Here is an 18,080-nt window from a genome sequence, read left to right as displayed (position 1 = left end):
CGTGTCCTGAATGTAGGTGAAGGAGGGTAGGTGTAGCACTTAGACTGCTTGCAGGGATAAGTGCCGGAAGGGAGATTAATGAGGAGGGAATCGCTGAGGGAGTGATCCCTGCAATACTTCTGAAGATGGCAAAAGTTGCGGAGGATGACGTTTCGGATTCGGAGGCTGAAGGGGTGGTAGATAAAGACAGAAACTCCACGACACTTAATGACTCATTTCATTGCTATACCATTAAACAACTCAGTTTATAAGCCGGAAAACTACCCACCATGGATCAAGTGGCTCTTGGATAAGTGGTGAAAGGTCTTCTAGATACACAGCATGTCCAGTTACCTCCATTTACCACTGCTTGATACACAATGACCTAGATGACTAAGAACCTTCATAGACAAAAGAGAAACCCTATCACGTTAAGGCAGCAGGACAATGGGGTGAGCAATGATGTTCGGAAATGGAGATGATGTTGAGGGTAGCATCAATAGTGGTGGGGGGAGGGAAGTGGCGGAGGGAAACGCCATTCTTTGAAAGAGGAGAAAATCTCTGATGTCCTGGGAACAGATATGGCAGAGGCAAAGGGTTAGCATTTATTTTAATACAGGAGATAGGGTGGGAAGGGATATAGCCAAATAATGAATAGGGGTTTTAGAGGAATGTGGTCCAGGTGTAGAAAAATGGAACCAGCCAAGTTGGACAACAGCTGAAGGTTAGGTTTTCAAGCTATATAGCTCTATGACTGTGCTGTGAGTGATTAGATGTGATTGTGGTGTAAAGCTATCAGATGCTCAACAAATGCTGTGTACAATTTTCAAAGGCTAATGTTAAAAGTCACAAAATTACTCCATTTCAAGTATAAAAGCTAAAAGAAAAACAATTTTATGCATAATTGCACTCTGCTCCACACCAGATGGGAAGCAGCTATCATGTTATGGTTTGTAACTTCAAAACATTTCACAAATTCCAAGAAAATGGGAACTGAGATGTGAGAGTCTGATGACATACAGTGGTGTGCAAAAGGTTGGGCACCCCTGGTCAAAATTTCTGTTACTATGAATAGTTGAGTAGAATGATAAACTGATCTCCAAAAGTCATAAAGTTAAAGATGAAATATTCTTCTCAACATTTTAAGCAAGATTAGTGTATTATTTTTGTTTTGTACAATTTTAGAATTTAAAAAAAGGAAAGGAGCACCATGCAAAAGTTTGGGCACCCCAAGAGATTTGAGCTCTCAGATAACTTTTACCAAGGTCACAGGCCTTAATTAGCTTGTTAGGGCTATGGCTTGTTCACAGTCATCGTCAGGAAAGGCCAGGTGATGCAAATTTCAAAGCTTTATAAATACCCTGACTCCTCAATGGGCTCCTCGAAGCAGCTGCCTAGCACTCTGAAAGTTAAATGATGCCCACAAAGCAGAAGGCTATAAGAAGATAGTAAAGCATTTTCAGGTAGCCGTTTCCTCAGTTCATAATGTCACTAAGAAATGGCAGTTAACAGGAACGGTGGAGGTCAAATTGAGGTTTGGAAGACCAAGAAAACTTTCCGAGAGAACTGCTCGTAGGATTGCTAGAAAGGCAAATCAAAACCCCCGTTTGAATGCAAAAGACCTTCAGGAAGATTTAGCAGACTCTGGAGTGGTGGTGCACTGTTCTACTGTGCAGCGACACCTGCACAAATATGACCTTCATGGAAGAGTCATCAGAAGAAAACCTTTCCTGTGTCCTCACCACAAAATTCAGCGTCAGAACTTTGCAAAGGAACATCTAAACAAGCCTGATACATTTTGGAAACAAGTCTTGTGGACTGATGGAAGTTAAAATAAACTTTTTGGCCGCAATGAGCAAAGGTATGTTTGGAAGAAAAAAGGGTGCAAAATTTCATGAAACTCTACAACTGTTAAGCACGGGGTGGATTGATCATGCTTTGGGCTTGTGTTGCAGCCAGTGGCACGGGGAACATTTCACTGGTAGAGGGAAAATGAATTCAATTAAATACCAGCAAATTCTGGAATCTCAAGAATCTCACAGAACTAGAAGCCTTTTGCAAGGAAGAATGGCCGAAAATCCCCCAAACAAGAATTGAAAGACTCTTAGCTGGCTACAGAAAGCGTTTACAAGCTCTGATACTTGCCAAAGGGGGTATTACTAAGTACTGACCATGCAGGGTGCCCAAACTTGTGCTTCAGGCCCTTTTCCTTTTCTGTTATTTTGAAACTGTAGATGATGGAAATAAAAAAGTAATCTTGCTTAAAATATTAAAGAAATGTGTCATCTTTATGTCTTTTGGAAATCAGGTCATATTTTACTCACTTAGCTATTCACAGTAACAGAAATTTTGACCAGGGGTGCCCAAACTTTTGCATGCCACTGTATACATTTCATGTATTTCCACATATAACACAATGAATTATTTAAATGAAGAATGCTTCAAATATATACACAGGATTTCTCAAATATTACTGAAATATTAAATACAAAACACACTACTTTTACTCATTTACCCTGTCTTTACCAATAACAAAACCAAACACTGAAGTACACTTCATTTCAAATGTGAAATGGATTGCCTTGCCTTTTTGTTAAGATACACAATAATTAGTTTACCTGTTGAGATATCTTGCAGCGTTACGATCCGCTTCCCCTGCTCGTACAATAGAGATCATGCTGATAGAGAAAACAGCTTTAATGCAGATTTATGCAAAAAAAATCCGTTTTTAGATGATTTAAGACTAAAATTTCAGTGTTCATAATGGCATCATGGATTGATGACCCCCCTTGCCCTGTGGTTCTTTTTGTGCCTCGTGACCACAATCATAAAAGGACATGCAGAGGTTACAGGGAAGGCAGCTGGAAGAACTGAGAGAAATCAAGACAGCTATTCCGTTCTTATTTGTGCATGGACACAACGGAAAAAGAAAATGATTAACCACTAAAATCCAAGTGCTTTTTTTGGCCTGATCTTTTGGAATACAAACTCCGCTTTGGTTATGTACCAATCATATTTACATGTTTAAATACACCAAATAACTGAATTATGGTGGTCCCAGTATTATATTATAGACAATAGACAATAGGTGCAGAAGTAGACCATTCGGCCCTTCGAGCCTGCACCGCCATTTTGAGATCATGGCTGATCAACTACTATCAATACCCGGTTCCTGCCTTGTCCCCATATCCCTTGATTCCCCTATCCATAAGATACCTATCTAGCTCCTTCTTGAAAGCATCCAGAGAATTGGCCTCCACTACCTTCCGAGGCAGTGCATTCCAGACCCCCACAACTCTCTGGGAGAAGAAGTTTTTCCTTAACTCTGTCCTAAATGACCTACCCCTTATTCTCAAACCATGCCCTCTGGTACTGGACTCTCCCAGCATCTGGAACATATTTCCTGCCTCTATCTTGTCCAATCCCTTAATAATCTTATATGTTGCAATCAGATCCCCTCTCAATCTCCTTAATTCCAGCGTGTACAAGCCCAGTCTCTCTAACCTCTCTGCGTAAGACAGTCCAGACATCCCAGGAATTAACCTCGTGAATCTACGCTGCACTTCCTCTACAGCCAGGATGTCCTTCCTTAACCCTGGAGACCAAAACTGTACACAATACTCCAGGTGTGGTCTCACCAGGGCCCTGTACAAATGCAAGAGGATTTCCTTGCTCTTGTACTCAATTCTCTTTGTAATAAAGGCCAACATTTCATTAGCCTTCTTCACTGCCTGCTGCACTTGCTCATTCACCTTCAGTGACTGATGAACAAGGACTCCTAGATCTCTTTGTATTTCTCCCTTACCTAACTCTACACCGTTCAGATAATAATCTGCCTTCCTGTTCTTATTCCCAAAGTGGATAACCTCACACTTAATCACATTAAACATCATCTGCCAAGTATCTGCCCACTCACCCAGTCACCCTGAATTCTCCTAACATCCTCATCACATGTCACACTGCCACCCAGCTTAGTATCATCAGCAAATTTGCTGATGTTATTTTCAATGCCTTCATCCAAATCATTGACGTAAATTGTAAACAGCTGTGGTCCCAATACCGAGCCCTGTGGCATCCCACTAGTCACCACCTGCCATTCCGAGAAACACCCATTCACCGCTACCCTTTGCTTTCTATCTGCCAACCAGTTTTCTATCCATGTCAATGTCTTCCCCCCGATGCCCTGAGCTTTGATTTTACCCACCAATCTCCTATGTGGGACCTTATCAAATGCCTTCTGAAAATCGAGGTACACTACATCCACTGGATCTCCCCCATCTAACTTCCTGGTTACATCCTCGAAAAACTCCAACAGATAAGTCAAGCATGATTTACCCTTGGTAAATCCATGCTGGCTCGGCCCAATCATATCACTGCTATCTAGATATACCACTATTTCATCCTTAATAATGGACTCTAGCATCTGCCCCACCACCGATGTCAGGCTGACAGGTCGATAGTTCTCTGTTTTCTCCCTCCCTCCTTTCTTAAAAAGTGGGATAACATTAGCCATTCTCCAATCCTCAGGAAATGATCCTGAATCTAAGGAACACTGGAAAATGATTACCAATGCATCCGCAATTTCCAGGGCCACCTCCTTTAGTACCCTAGGATGCAGACCATCTGGACCTAGGGATTTGTCAGCCTTCAGTCCCATCAGTCTTCTTATCACCGTTTCCTTCCTAATGTCAATCTGTTTCATTTCCTCTGTTACCCTATGTCCTTGACCCATCCATACATCTGGGAGATTGCTTGTGTCTTCCTTAGTGAAAACAGATCTAAAGTACTCATTAAATTCTTCTGCCATTTCTCTGTTTCCATAACAATTTCACCCAATTCATTCTTCAAGGGCCCAACATTGTTCTTAACTATCTTCTTTCTCTTCACATACCTAAAAAAGCTTTTGCTATCTTCCTTTATATTCCTGGCTAGCTTGCGTTCGTTCCTCATTTTTTCTCCCCGTATTGCCTTTTTAGTTAAGTTCTGTTCCTTAAAAACTTCCCAATCATCTGTCCTCCCACTCACCTTAGCTCTGTCATACTTCCTTTTTTTTAATGCTGTGCAATCTCTGACTTCCTTTGTCAACCACTGTGGCCCCTTTCCCCCCTTTGAATTCTTCCTTCTCTGGGGGATGAACTGATTTTGCACCTTGTGCATTATTCCCAATAATACCTGCCATTGCTGTTCCACTGTCTTTTCTGCTAGGCTATCCGTCCAGTCAACTTTGGCCAGCTCCTCCCTCATGGCTCCATAGTTTCCCCTGTTCAACTGCAACACTGACACCTCCGAGCTGCCCTTATCCTTCTCAAATTGCAGATAAAAACTTATCATATTATGATCACTACCTCCTACTGGCTCCTTTACTGCAAGATCGCTTATCAAATCCTGTTCATTACATAACACTAAATCCAGAATAGTCTTGTCCCTGGTCGGCTCTCGTACAAGCTGTTCCAAGAATGCATCCCGTAGGCACTCTACAAACTCCCTATCCTGTGGTCCAGCACCAACCTGATTCTCCCAGTTCACCTGCATGTTGAAATCCCCCATAACTACTGTGACATTACCTTTGCCACATGCCAATGTTAACTCCCTATTCAACTTGCACCCAATATCCATGCTACTGTTTGGTGGCCTGTAGACAACACCCATTTGGGTCCTTTTGCCCTTACTGTTCCTCAATTCTATCCACACAGACTCTACTTCTCCTGACCCTATGTCCCCCCTTGCAAAGGACTGAATCTCATTCCTCTAGCTCCAAATTAGAAAGAAATATTCTCCTTTTAAGTTGTCCCAAGTATTTCAGAAGACTGATTTGAATTGGGATATAATTTTATCAGCTCATTCCTAGCCATTCCAAATGACAATTTTTCATCTATAAATGTAGACAGTGTTTATCCAGAAACTGGGGGATATTCTCCCCTTTTAAGCCAATTTTGTCATATAATCAGATGTATACAGTATAGGAGTCCCCTGGTCATCATGATATATTCCAGCCATAAACTATGTTATTTAGTTTACTCCCACTTCCCAGCCCCATTGCAATTTACGACTCTACAGGTAAATCCCTAATAATGAAGGGGTAGAGTTGAGGTGCTAGGGATATTTCCAAGTGTTCACCAGCATACAAATATGGCAAATAAATAAGATTTTCCAGGCAGTTTCAACATCACTTTAGCCAAATTATTTGCTTGACTTCTCCAAAGCAAGACTACAAGTGAAATTAGAACATAATGCCCATTGAATGAAGTTTTACAAAATATGATTATGTATTATATACATTTTTAAAATCAACATTTCCTTACCACAATCCCCCCCTTGCATTTATATTCAACATCTGGGCACCTTCACCCAAGTCCAAAGCACTGAGAGCAACTGATGTCAAATTATCAGGGGCAGTACAAGGGATTAACATACCTTCTCTCTGCCCTGCGACAGATTGATCGAGCCAGGTGCAGAGCTGCACTGCTTTTTCCTCCTGACTGCAAAAACAAAGGCTTATGTTCAGCAAGTTCAATATAGTAGTTTGTAAACAGAATTTCACTCCCAGTGCAGGAGTTTCAATCAATGTTAGATCTCAGGATCTTCTGCTGCTACTATAACCAAATTCAGAAATGAACCAGTGTAACCAATGTTTTAAATCAAATTCATTTAATTATTATTCAACCATACATGAATACAGCTGAATGAAACAGCATTCCTCTGGGCCCAAGGTGCAGAACATACACATCACATTCAAATCAGCAAGAATAAAAAAAGTCACTAAAAAAACATATATAGATCAAGTCCCTGAGCAACACGTCCCGCAAACTGATGGTGCAGCGTGCAAACATATACATGCAATCTTGCCTGTCATTCAACCGTCTGAACACTGGACGGCAACACCGAAGGGACAGGCCAGCCCCCAATCGAGCACAGATGCCAAGCTACACTGCCTCTGTCTCCTCTCCTAGAATGCAGCAGCAGGCAAGCCTGTGGCTTGAGGCCTAGTCCTCGCTACAACTGAGGCCATGCAGCTCCCCAACCGTCTCTCACACCACTAGACAGGCATCTTACGTTGTCAATGTACAACATGGTCTCAAAATCATAAGTAAAACATCCAAAGCAATCACCCACAGTTACAGTGCACGCCACCTTTGCGCACCAACTCTGATTCCTTCCTGTAGCAGGCAGCAACACTGTCTGCACCCAGTCCAGCACCTCTGCCAATGAGCAGTTCACTGATGGGGTAAACTTGCAGTACCCAGAGTTCTTGGAGTCCAGCATTGTGTTGTAGTCATAAAAAAACAGATTTAACAAAGGAAAAAAAAACACCTTTTGTTGGTTCAAATACGCTGCCATCTTACCAGTAGAAGATGCAGATCTGCCAAGGTTTCTCTAGTGCCTGATGTTGATCTGAGTCAAGATATGATGAGCTTTAAAATGGTGGTACATCTCTTTGGAGTAACTTCATACAGAGTTGTGCCAACTTTGTTTTTACAAAATGTGCAGAAGACAATGAAGAACAGTTCAGTTGGAGACAGTGGATAAGGTTTTGCATTGCTTCTATGTTGAAGACTGCCTTGTGTCAGTGTCCTCTGAGGAAGAAACGGTGTCTCTTTATCATGACCTTGTATCCATTTGTGCTAAAGGCAGCCTTTGACTCATACTGGATAAGCAACAGACAGTGCTAGCTAGCTATGATATCAGAAGAGCAAAGAGCGGAAGACATTACGGTCATGAGGGATGAAGTTGATTCAGCATGCCACCTTTGGGATTTCTACCACCTCCTACATGTGAAGGGAGAATTTTCTACTATTACTCCAAAACCTACATCTAAGGATAATGAACAATATCTTGCATCTGCTTACTTCTCCCAATAAATATAATGAATGAACAAATGCATGGAAGAGCACTTTGATAGATTTGGCCTCTGACACATTCCAAACAACTCACTGCAACATTTGGGGAACCAAAAAGAGCTCCATTCCCAAGATTTCAGGCTCAACTCTGGAATTGTCCCACACCACAGACCAGTCCAAGGTTTTTCTTTTGCTCGAAAATAATTCAAGTATCAATTGAACATATTATGACTAGTCTACTCGCACTGTACCTTTTTCCCAGCATGTTATGGTTGATTTAGCAATTTTATCAAGCTATTTCAACAGTGAAGGTAGTGTATCATGCAACAATCATTTAGAACACAACACACTGAAGAAACCCATACATACTGGCAAGATGAAGTTTGTTAGTGGTGGAAGTTGCTCTGTATATCGATCAATCCATTGTTCCAGCTCAGTTACTGGCTTTTCACTAAATGTTGTCCTTTCTAGGAAATACAAATGATAGTCAACATTTTCACTGAAGGCAAAGGATGCATGGATAAAATTCTATAAGCAAAGCTAACTAATTATTCCTAATCAGTCCAATGTACCTTGAAAAAAGAAAATAAACTTAAAAATAGAAAATTTAGAAAACACTTAGATCATACAGGTTGAATGGAATGAGAAAAAAAAATTGCATTTCAAACTGAGAGCCCTTCGTGAGAACTGAAACATCAACTACATATTTCCACAGAAGCCATACGATCTGCTAATATTTCCAGCATTTCCAGCATTTTATTTCAGATTTTCAACATTTACAGATTTGTTTGATTTTCCCTAAATATATACATATTCCTACTTACAAAGTAAACCAAAGTAGCATATTGAAATAGCAATACTTGAGTTTGATCAATTCTGATACTGCCTTATTCCAAAGATATAATGGAGAGGTTTGTTTCATTAACTGCAGCTCCATCTTGTGGCACACTGTACCTGGCTGGCTGAAAAGTGATGAGGCTTCGTTATCAAAAGTACTACTCCCTACTTCAATAACTTAGCCAACTAAAATAACTTTGAAATTAGTGTTGGAAGTAACTACATGTGCAGTAAATAAGTACTATTCTAAAACACAGAGTTCAAGAGAGTTATAAGTGTTAAAGATGAATATTTGAAGAGTCCTTAGGCATAAATGAGCAGAAAAACAACAAATCTGAAAGAAAAGTTTAGAACCAGTCCTAATCAATTTCCTTTAAATGTGTCTTACTGAGGTGGCTCTCTCGTGCAGAAGAAATGGGAGTTGCCACATTGGATCCCACGTCTTGCAACACACACTGGATCTGTAAAGGGAAAAAAAAATTTACCAGCCACAGTTCAGGAATAACATCTACTACCGTTACATCATAGTCATTCATGTCAACTGATTATACTTTTATGCTCAATACAGGTTAGATTTGTCTTTGATATTCTCAAACTGTCCGTATATCTTGAATCCAATGCTTAGATGAATCAGGAATTATATTTTTTTGCTTTCATCTTTCAATAGGTTGACTGAAAACCCACAACAATCTTTGGCAAACCACATTTTTATGCAATTGGCAAATAATCATCATCAATGCATAGGCAAACATTATCTTTCCATTACTATGATTGTTCTTGGCAAATATTTCCTACAGAAGTGGTTTGCCAGACTTCCGGTAAGATGGCGATTGTTTAGCTGCTCCGAACTTTTGTTCTGTTAATGTCGCTACCTTTGCACTAAATGTCTCCATTTTTTAAACCTTAGTTAGGAATTTTTTCAGTATCTCTTACTTGCCTGTGAACATATCTAACTTACAATGTCTAGCAAGAGTTCTAAATCCAGGAGAAAGGAAGCTACGGCTCCCTCAGACGAGACCCTGGCTGCGCTCGGAAAGCTCCGAGACGAAATCTTAAAGGAATTTAAAATCGCTTTCAAACAGTTGGAAGACAAACTGGATCGGATCAACGATAAAGTGGACAAGCATGCCGAACACCTATCTCGCATCGATTCGACTTCTGAAGATTTAGAAAGTCGTGTTCGATACTTGGAGACTCTCTGTTCCAGCTTAGAGGAAAAATGTAACAAACTCCTTTCCAAAATGGTGGATCTCGAAAATCTCAGCAGACGCTGCAATCTTAGAATTCTTGGATTGCCAGAGGCGACCGAACATGGACCAACCGTGAAGTTTTTCGCCAAGTTTCTCTGTGAGATATTCGGGAAAAATTTGCTTCTGAACCCGCCCGAGCTCGAACGGGCACACAGAGTTTATGCTCCCCCCGGAATTCTGGGCTCCCGTCCGCGACCAGTAATCTTGTGCTTCCATCAATACCAGGTAAAACACAGTCTGATTGTAGAGGCACGTCGCAGGGGTTCTTTTCCTTTCCAGGATACAACCATTCGCTTTGTGGAAGATTTTGCACCCCAGACCTTAAAGATGCGCGCTGAGTTTAAAGGCGCAATGAAAGTGCTTTTTGATCGTGGTTTTAAACCCTCTCTTTGCAATCCTGCCAATCTACGAATCAAGCTTAATACCGGAAAATACAAGTGGTTCAAATCAGTGAAGGAAGCTGAAGCATTTGTGGCAAGTCTTCCGGCTATCCAGTCATCTTCGGAATCCGATCGGACCTCCTAAAATGGTGGATAAGTACTCCTCGTAGTAAAATCACTTTTTCTGGACTCAGACATTATTCATTGAAACTCTAAGGGCTGTTGACAATCTCTCCCGGGATTTGGTGTGTGTGTAATCTATTTTTATTCTTGTATAACTTTATCTACAGAGTTCTACAACTGACTCTAACTTGTTTTGGAGGTTCGAAGTCTTTAGTGAAGGCCTCCCTGTTTGTTGGTTCACAGTTTAATTGCTGATTTATTTTTCCTTTTTTAAAAAATATTTATTTATTTATTTATTTGTTTTCTTCACCCCTTTTTTCTAATCTCTGAATTTTTTTCTCTCCTCTCTGTAAATGGTTGATAAATACTCGTCTTGAATTTATAATTTTCCCCTTCCTCTCCTTTTTTTTTACCTTTTTTTTCCCTTTCTCTTACTTTATTCTTCTATAATTTTTCGCGGGTAGGTTAGTTTTGGTTTTCTTCCGATTTTCTCTGTATTAAGTTTTATATTTCTGCAGAAGGTGTTCTAATCTGTAGTTATGTTTTCTAGTGCATAAACTAGTTACTATTTGCTATAGTATTTATACGGAACTGTTGTTAATGACACAGATCTGGAAGTTGTATTTGGGTTAATTTTTTTGGTAGAGCTAGCTACTTGTTTTGGTAGCCGTCTAGTTTTGGGTTGTGTGGGTGGGGTGGGTTTTCCAGTTCCAACATCACTCACTGTATTTATTGTTTCTCTTTATTGCTCAGGACATGTATGTGTTTTGATTTTACGAATCTATGTTTACATCTCTGCTCCCAGACTGCTATTGTACTGCTTGACTTTTTATATGCCTGCTGCCTTTTATGCATTAGTAATTGATAGTGGCTAGTGCACTTAAATTCGTGAGCTGGAATGTAAAGGGATTGAATCACCCTGTTAAAAGGAGGAAGGTATTCTCACATATCAAACAACTCAAAGCTGACATTGCTTTCCTTCAAGAAACTCATATTCGTTGTTTTGATAACTCCCGGCTTCTGTCAAAGTGGGCGGGTCAGCATTTTCATTCATCCTTTGCCGCTAAAGCTAGGGGAGTCTCCATTCTTATTAACTCAAATATTCCTTTTGAACTCCATAATAAAATATCTGATACAAATGGCCGTTTTATTATTGTTTCTGGTAAACTATATAACACTAAAGTTGCACTAGCAAACCTGTATGCCCCCAACTTTGATGATGTTAACTTTTTTGAACGGTTTTTTTCCTCACTACCAGACTTAAACTCATACTCTCTTATACTGGGTGGTGACTTCAACTGTTGGTTGGATCCTAAACTGGATCGATCGTCCTCTGTTACCAGATCACCTACTAAATCTGCCTTAGCTATCCAATCGTTTCTCTCTAATTTTGGTATCTCTGATATATGGCGTTTCCTCCATCCTACGGAGAGAGATTATTCTTTTTTCTCACATGTTCACTAGAATTGACTATTTCTTACTCGATAACCAACTTATCCCATTTGCCCACTCTTGTGACTATCAGAGTATACTGATTTCTGACCATGCCCCAATTACCCTCTCTCTGAACTTTCCTGGTCTCCCTCAGAGGAATAAACACTGGCGGTTTGATTCAACTTTATTATCGGATGATGATTTTGTAAAATTTATTAAGGATCAGATAACCTTTTATTTTAACACTAATACATCACCTGAAGTGCCATCCCAGATTGTCTGGGATGCCATGAAAGCATATCTGAGGGGTCAAATAATCTCTTACACAGCAAATCTCAACAGAAGATCCCGTGCAGATCGATCAGACCTCATTAACCAGATTAAAGATTTGGATCAAATATATGCCCAAACTAAGAACCCTGAATTATACAAGAAGCGCGTTGAACTCCAAACTAAATTTAACCTTCTGTCCACTCAACCTGTCGAACGCCAACTTCTCGAAAGCAAGAGTCGCTTTTACATTCATGGGGATAAGTCTGGTAAGTTCCTAGCCAATCAGCTGAGGCGTTCCAAAGCCAAACAACATATTACAAAGATCCGGAAGGAGAACGGAGACTTTACATCGGATCATTTAGAAATTAATGACGCATTTAAAAATTTTTATTCTCGGCTTTATTCCTCTGAATGACAATATGATCAATTTTTACAGAATCTGAATATCCCCTCACTTTCATCTGATTTCAAAGCCAAACTCAATGCGCCTATATCATCAGAAGAAATATCGTTTGCAATTTCTGCACTGTCCTCAGGGAAATCTCCTGGACCTGATGGGTTCCCTGTAGAATTTTATAAATCATTCTCTTCACTTCTTTCTCCTCAGTTACTTTCAGTATTATCTGACTCGTTTAATTACGGCAAATTGCCACCCTCTTTCAATGAGGCATCTATTACTTTTCTTTTAAAAAAGGGCAAAGACCCAACAGAGTGTTCCTCGTACAGGCCGATCTCTCTGCTCAATGTTGATGTAAAGATCTTAGCTAAAGTGTTGGCACATAGATTAGAAACCGTTATTCCCTCCATTATCTCTGATGACCAAACAGGCTTTATTAAAAACCGTCTCCTTTTTTTTAACATTTGGCGTCTATTTAATATTTTATACTCAGCTCCAACTGGGACTCCTGAATGTGTTATTTCCCTCGATGCGGAGAAAGCATTTGATCGTATAGAGTGGAACTACCTTTTTGCAGTCTTAGAAAAATTTGACCTCGGCCAAAGTTTCATCTCTTGGATCCAATTGCTGTACCTGTGTCCTACTGCTTCTGTTTTAACTAATTTTCAGAAATCCTAAGTATTTTATCTCAAACGTGGCACCCGTCAGGGATGCCCCTTAAGTCCCTTTCTCTTTGATTTGGCTATAGAACCTCTGGCGATAGCATTTCGAAACTGTCCTGAATTGACCGGGATTTGGAGAGGGGGTGTTGAGCATAAAGTTTCTCTCTATGCTGATGACTTATTACTCTTTCTCTCAAATCCGTCTACATCCTTACCTCTAATGTTTTCACTTCTTGACCAGTTTAGCCAGATCTCTGGCTATAAACTTAATTTACATAAGAGTGCACTTTTCCCAATTAATAAAGAAGCACAAGAACTAATATTTCGTGATCTCTCTTTTAAAGTAGTCCATAATCAATTTACTTATCTTGGAATTACAGTCACAAGGAAGTTTAAAGATCTCTTTCGTGAAAATTTTGTCAATCTTTCATATGCTATAAAACAGAGTCTGGTACAATGGTCACCTCTATCTATGTCTTTGGTAGGTCGTATTAATGTTGTTAAAATGTATGTTCTCCCTAAATTTTTATACTTATTTCAATCTATCCCAATTTTTATTCCTAAATCTTTTTTTGATTCCTTAGACTCTATTATTTTGTCATATCTGTGGCAGAATAAGCGCTCTAGAATTAATAAAATCCACCTCCAAAAATCTAAAAAAGAGGGTGGCATGGCTTTACCTAACTTTCGCTTATATTATTGGGCAGCTAATATACGTTGTGCTACCTTCTGGTCTTTCTTCCACGGCCAACCCGAGTGCCCTAACTGGGTGGCAATGGAGTTGAGCTCCACTAAAGAATTATCTATCTGTGCACTTCTTGGCTCTGCACTCCCTAGTAGTCTGCCCAGATCAATAGCTAATCCTCTTGTTAGACACACTTTGCGTATACGGGCTCAGTTCAGGAAATGCTATGGTTTCCAGGGGTTTTCCGTTTCTAGCCCTGTCGCACATAATCACCTTTTTTTTACCTACTACGTACGATTCAGCATTCCATGTTTGGTATAGGAAGGGCATTAGACATTTTGAAAATCTTTTCATTGATAATCGCTTAGCTTCTTTTCAGCAGCTCTCTGTTAAGTTCAACCTGCCTAACGCTCATTTTTTCAGATATCTCCAAATCCGACACTTTATTGCTCCTTTAATTCCTAACTTTCCTGAAATGCCTGCGAAAAATGCTATGGACCTATTTCTTTCCATTAATCCACTGGGTAAACGTTTAATATCAATTATCCGAGATAAACTAGCAGCCTTACAACGGGCCCCTGTGGATAAAATTTAAATGGCCTGGGAGCAGGATTTAAATATCTCCTTATCCGAGGAGAGCTGGGACTCAGTTCTCAAATCGGTTAACTCAACCTCTCTTTGTACTCGCCATTGCCTTTTACAGTTTAAGATTGTTCATAGAGCCCATATGTCTAAATCTAAACTATCTCGATTCTACCCTGGCATTAGTCCGCTCTGTGATAAATGCAAGAGGGGCGTGGCCTCTCTCATCCATATGTACTGGTTCTGTCCTAGCTTGGAGAAATTCTGGAAAGATGTCTTCACTACATTATCAGGTATTCTGAATCAGCACCTAGAACCAAACCCCTTAATTGCTCTGTTCGGTTTTTGGGGTGAGACAGATTTATGTCTGGGTCCGACCAAATGCCGAATATTATCCTTTGCCTCTCTTGGCTAGACGCTTGATCCTCCTTAGATGGAGAGATGTTGCCCCGCCCACTCATGCGCAATGGCTTAACGACATTATGGCCTGCTTGGACCTCGAAAAAATTCATTATTCAGTTCTTAATTCGGATCTAAAGCTCCATAAGGTCTGGGGACCTTTTATCGAGTACTTTCATAACCTTCCTCTTGACTAGGGTTTTTTTTCTTTTTTTTTTCTTCTTTTCGGTCCCTTGCTTTCAGCTCCCTTTTTTTTCTGGTAGTAGGCATTATTATCCTCTGTTGCTAAGTGTATTCACAGTCTGGGAGTTTGACTGTCCTGACTTATACTCTTTATATTATGTTGTGGTCGGTCTGGAGTTGTTGTTTTTTTTTCTTGTGTTGTGGGGCTTGGGGAGGACACTAAGCTTACTTGTCTTTAATTTAGGTGCTTTTTTGTTAAATTCTCTTCCTTTGTAGCATATTGTTATTGTATGCTTAATTTTGCACTGTATTAATGCTCCTCATTGGGATTTGGGGTTTTTAATTTGTAAAATGCTTTGAAAACCTAATTAAAAAATAAAAAAATTTAAAAAAAGTGGTTTGCCATTGCCTTCACCAGGGCACTGTCTTTATAAGACGGGTGACCCCAGCCATATCTATGGTCTGCTTGACGTCAGTGCTTGCATAATCAGGATATGCACCAGCCATTCATACAGCCATCATGACCTGCTCCCATGGCTTCATGTAACCCTGAAGGGCTAAGCATGTGCTACACCTTGCCTAAGGGTGGCCTGCCAATGGGCTAGTGGAGGGAAGGAGCTCCTTACACCTTCTTTGGTAGCGATGCATCTCCACCCCACCACCCAGCAAATAATACTAGTTACAGATACATCAATTTCATTCAGTGTAAATAAGATTTAAAATGCCACACTTAATTACATTCATGAGCTGAACACGTTTTTGGCATTTCTTTCAAAACACTCTCAAATTCCATTTCAAATCTTCTCATCTGCAGATTAATTAAAACTGACAAACGAGTTGAGTCATTTTACTTTTCTTTCATCTACTTGCAAGTTCTGTCTGACTCCCTAAATTCCAGGTAGAGTGGCATGCAAAAGTTTGGGCACCCCTGGTCAAAATTTCCGTTACTGTGAATAGCTAAGCAAGTAAAAGATGACCTGATTTCCAAAAGGCATAAAGTTAAAGATGACATTTCTTTAATATTTTAAGCAAGATTACTTTTTTATTTCCATCTTTTACAGTTTCAAAATAACAAAAAAGGAAAAGGGCCTGAAGCACAAGTTTGGGCACCCTGCATGGTCAGTACTTAGTAACACCCCCTTTGGCAAGTATCAGAGCTTGTAAACGCTTTCTGTAGCCAGCTAAGAGTCTTTCAATTCTTGTTGGGGGGATTTTCGCCCATTCTTCCTTGCAAAAGGCTTCTAGTTCTGTGAGATTCTTGGGCCCGCTTGCATGCATAGCTCTTTTGAGATCTATCCACAGATTTTGATGATGCTTAGGTCAAGGGACCATGTGGGCCATGGCAAAACCTACAGCTTGTGCCTCTTGAGGTAGTCCATTGTGGATTTTGAGGTGTGTTTAGGATCATTATCCTGTTGTAGAAGCCATCCTCTTTTCATCTTCAGCATTTTTAAAAAATAAACAGATGGTGTGATGTTTACTTCCAGAATTTGCTAGTATTTAATTGAATTCATTCTTTCCCTACAGGTGAAATGTTCCTAGTGCCACCGGCTGCAACACAAGCCCAAAGCATGATCGATCCCCCCGTGCTTAACAGCTAGAGAGGTGTTCTTTTCATGAAATTTTGCACCCTTTTTTCTCCAAACATACCTTTGCTCATTGCGCCCAAAAAGTTCTATTGTAAATTCATCAGTCCACAGGACTTGTTTCCAAAATGTATCAGGCTTGTTTAGATGTTCCTTCACAAACTTCTGATGCTGAATTTTGTGGTGAGGACACAGGAAAGGTTTTCTTCTGATGACTCTTCCATGAAGGTCATATTTGTGCAGGAGTCACTGCACAGTAGAACAGTGCACCACCACTCCAGAGTCTGCTAAATCTTCCTGAAGGTCTTTTGCATTCAAACGGGGGTTTTGATTTGCCTTTCTAGCAATCCTACGAGCAGTTCTCTCGAAAAGTTTTCTTGGTCTTCCAGACCTCAACTTGACCTCCACCGTTCCTGTTAACTGCCATTTCTTAATGATATTACGAACTGAGGAAACGGCTACCTGAGAATGCTTTGCTATCTTCTTATAGCCTTCTGCTTTGTGGGCATCATTTAACTTTCAGAGTGCTAGGCAGCTGCTTCGAGGAGCCCATTGAGGAGTCAGGGTATTTATAAAGCTTTGAAATTTGCATCACCTGGCCTTTCCTGACGATGACTGTGAACAAGCCATAGCCCTAATAAGCTAATTAAGGTCTGAGACCTTGGTAAAAGTTATCTGAGAGCTCAAATCTCTTGGGGTGCCCAAACTTTTGCATGGTGCTCCTTTCCTTTTTTTCCCCCCACTCTGAAATTGTACAAAACAAAAATAAAATACTAATCTTGCTTAAAATGTTGAAAAGAATGTTTCATCTTTAACTTTATGACTTTTGGAAATCAGTTCATCTTCTACTCACTTAACTATTCACAGTAACAGGAATTTTGACCAGGGGTGCCCCAAACTTTTGCACTGTACCTTTCAGTAAGTCTGCTACCTAAACCAATCATTTCCTCACCTGAAGAGACATTTTAAGGAATGCCTTCATGTGACAAGAATTAAATTTTGGTTTATAGCCATGCATAGTGTTTGAAGAATCTAATCCGATATGTGAAGAGCAAGAGAATAAGATGTGAAAGAATAGGACCTATCAGGTGTGACTGTGGGAAAGTGTGTATGGAACCAGAGGAAATAGCAGGGATACTTAATGAATACTTTACCTCAGTATTCATAATGGAAAAGGATCTTGGTGACTGTAGTGCTGACTTGCAACAGACTGAAAAGCTTGAGCATGTAGATATTAAGAAAGAGGATGTGCTGGAGCTTTTGGAAAGCATCAAGTTGGATAAGTCACCGGGACCAGATGAGATGTACCCCAGGCTACTGTGCGAGGCGAGGAAGGAGATTGCTGAGCCTCTAGCAATGATCTTTGAATCATCAATGGGGACGGGAGAGGTTCCGGAGGATTGGAGGGTTGAGGATGTTGTTCCTTTATTCAAGAAAGGGACTAGAGATAGCCCAGGAAATTATAGGCCAGT

At 40.2% G+C, this 18,080-nt stretch overlaps 1 protein-coding gene across 3 annotated transcripts in view; it reads right to left on the bottom strand.

The window, feature by feature from the left end:
- The window catches only part of mmab (metabolism of cobalamin associated B), a 57,983-nt gene that overhangs the window by 29,475 nt on the left and 10,428 nt on the right, over nucleotides 1-18,080 (bottom strand). For all 3 annotated transcript variants that reach the window (XM_073065874.1, XM_073065875.1, XM_073065873.1), the window contains exons 5-8: nucleotides 9,043-9,115; nucleotides 8,187-8,284; nucleotides 6,394-6,458; nucleotides 2,598-2,657 (exon numbers count right to left, since the gene is read on the bottom strand). In XM_073065874.1, the coding sequence (XP_072921975.1) occupies nucleotides 2,598-2,657; nucleotides 6,394-6,458; nucleotides 8,187-8,284; nucleotides 9,043-9,115 (296 nt within the window). The remainder of the gene's footprint in view (nucleotides 1-2,597; nucleotides 2,658-6,393; nucleotides 6,459-8,186; nucleotides 8,285-9,042; nucleotides 9,116-18,080) is intronic.

This window comes from Hemitrygon akajei, chromosome 14, assembly GCF_048418815.1.
Source record: "Hemitrygon akajei chromosome 14, sHemAka1.3, whole genome shotgun sequence".
NCBI lineage: Eukaryota > Metazoa > Chordata > Chondrichthyes > Myliobatiformes > Dasyatidae > Hemitrygon > Hemitrygon akajei.
The sequence above is the reverse complement of the archived record's forward strand: the minus strand, read 5'-3'. Positions and strand labels throughout refer to the sequence as shown.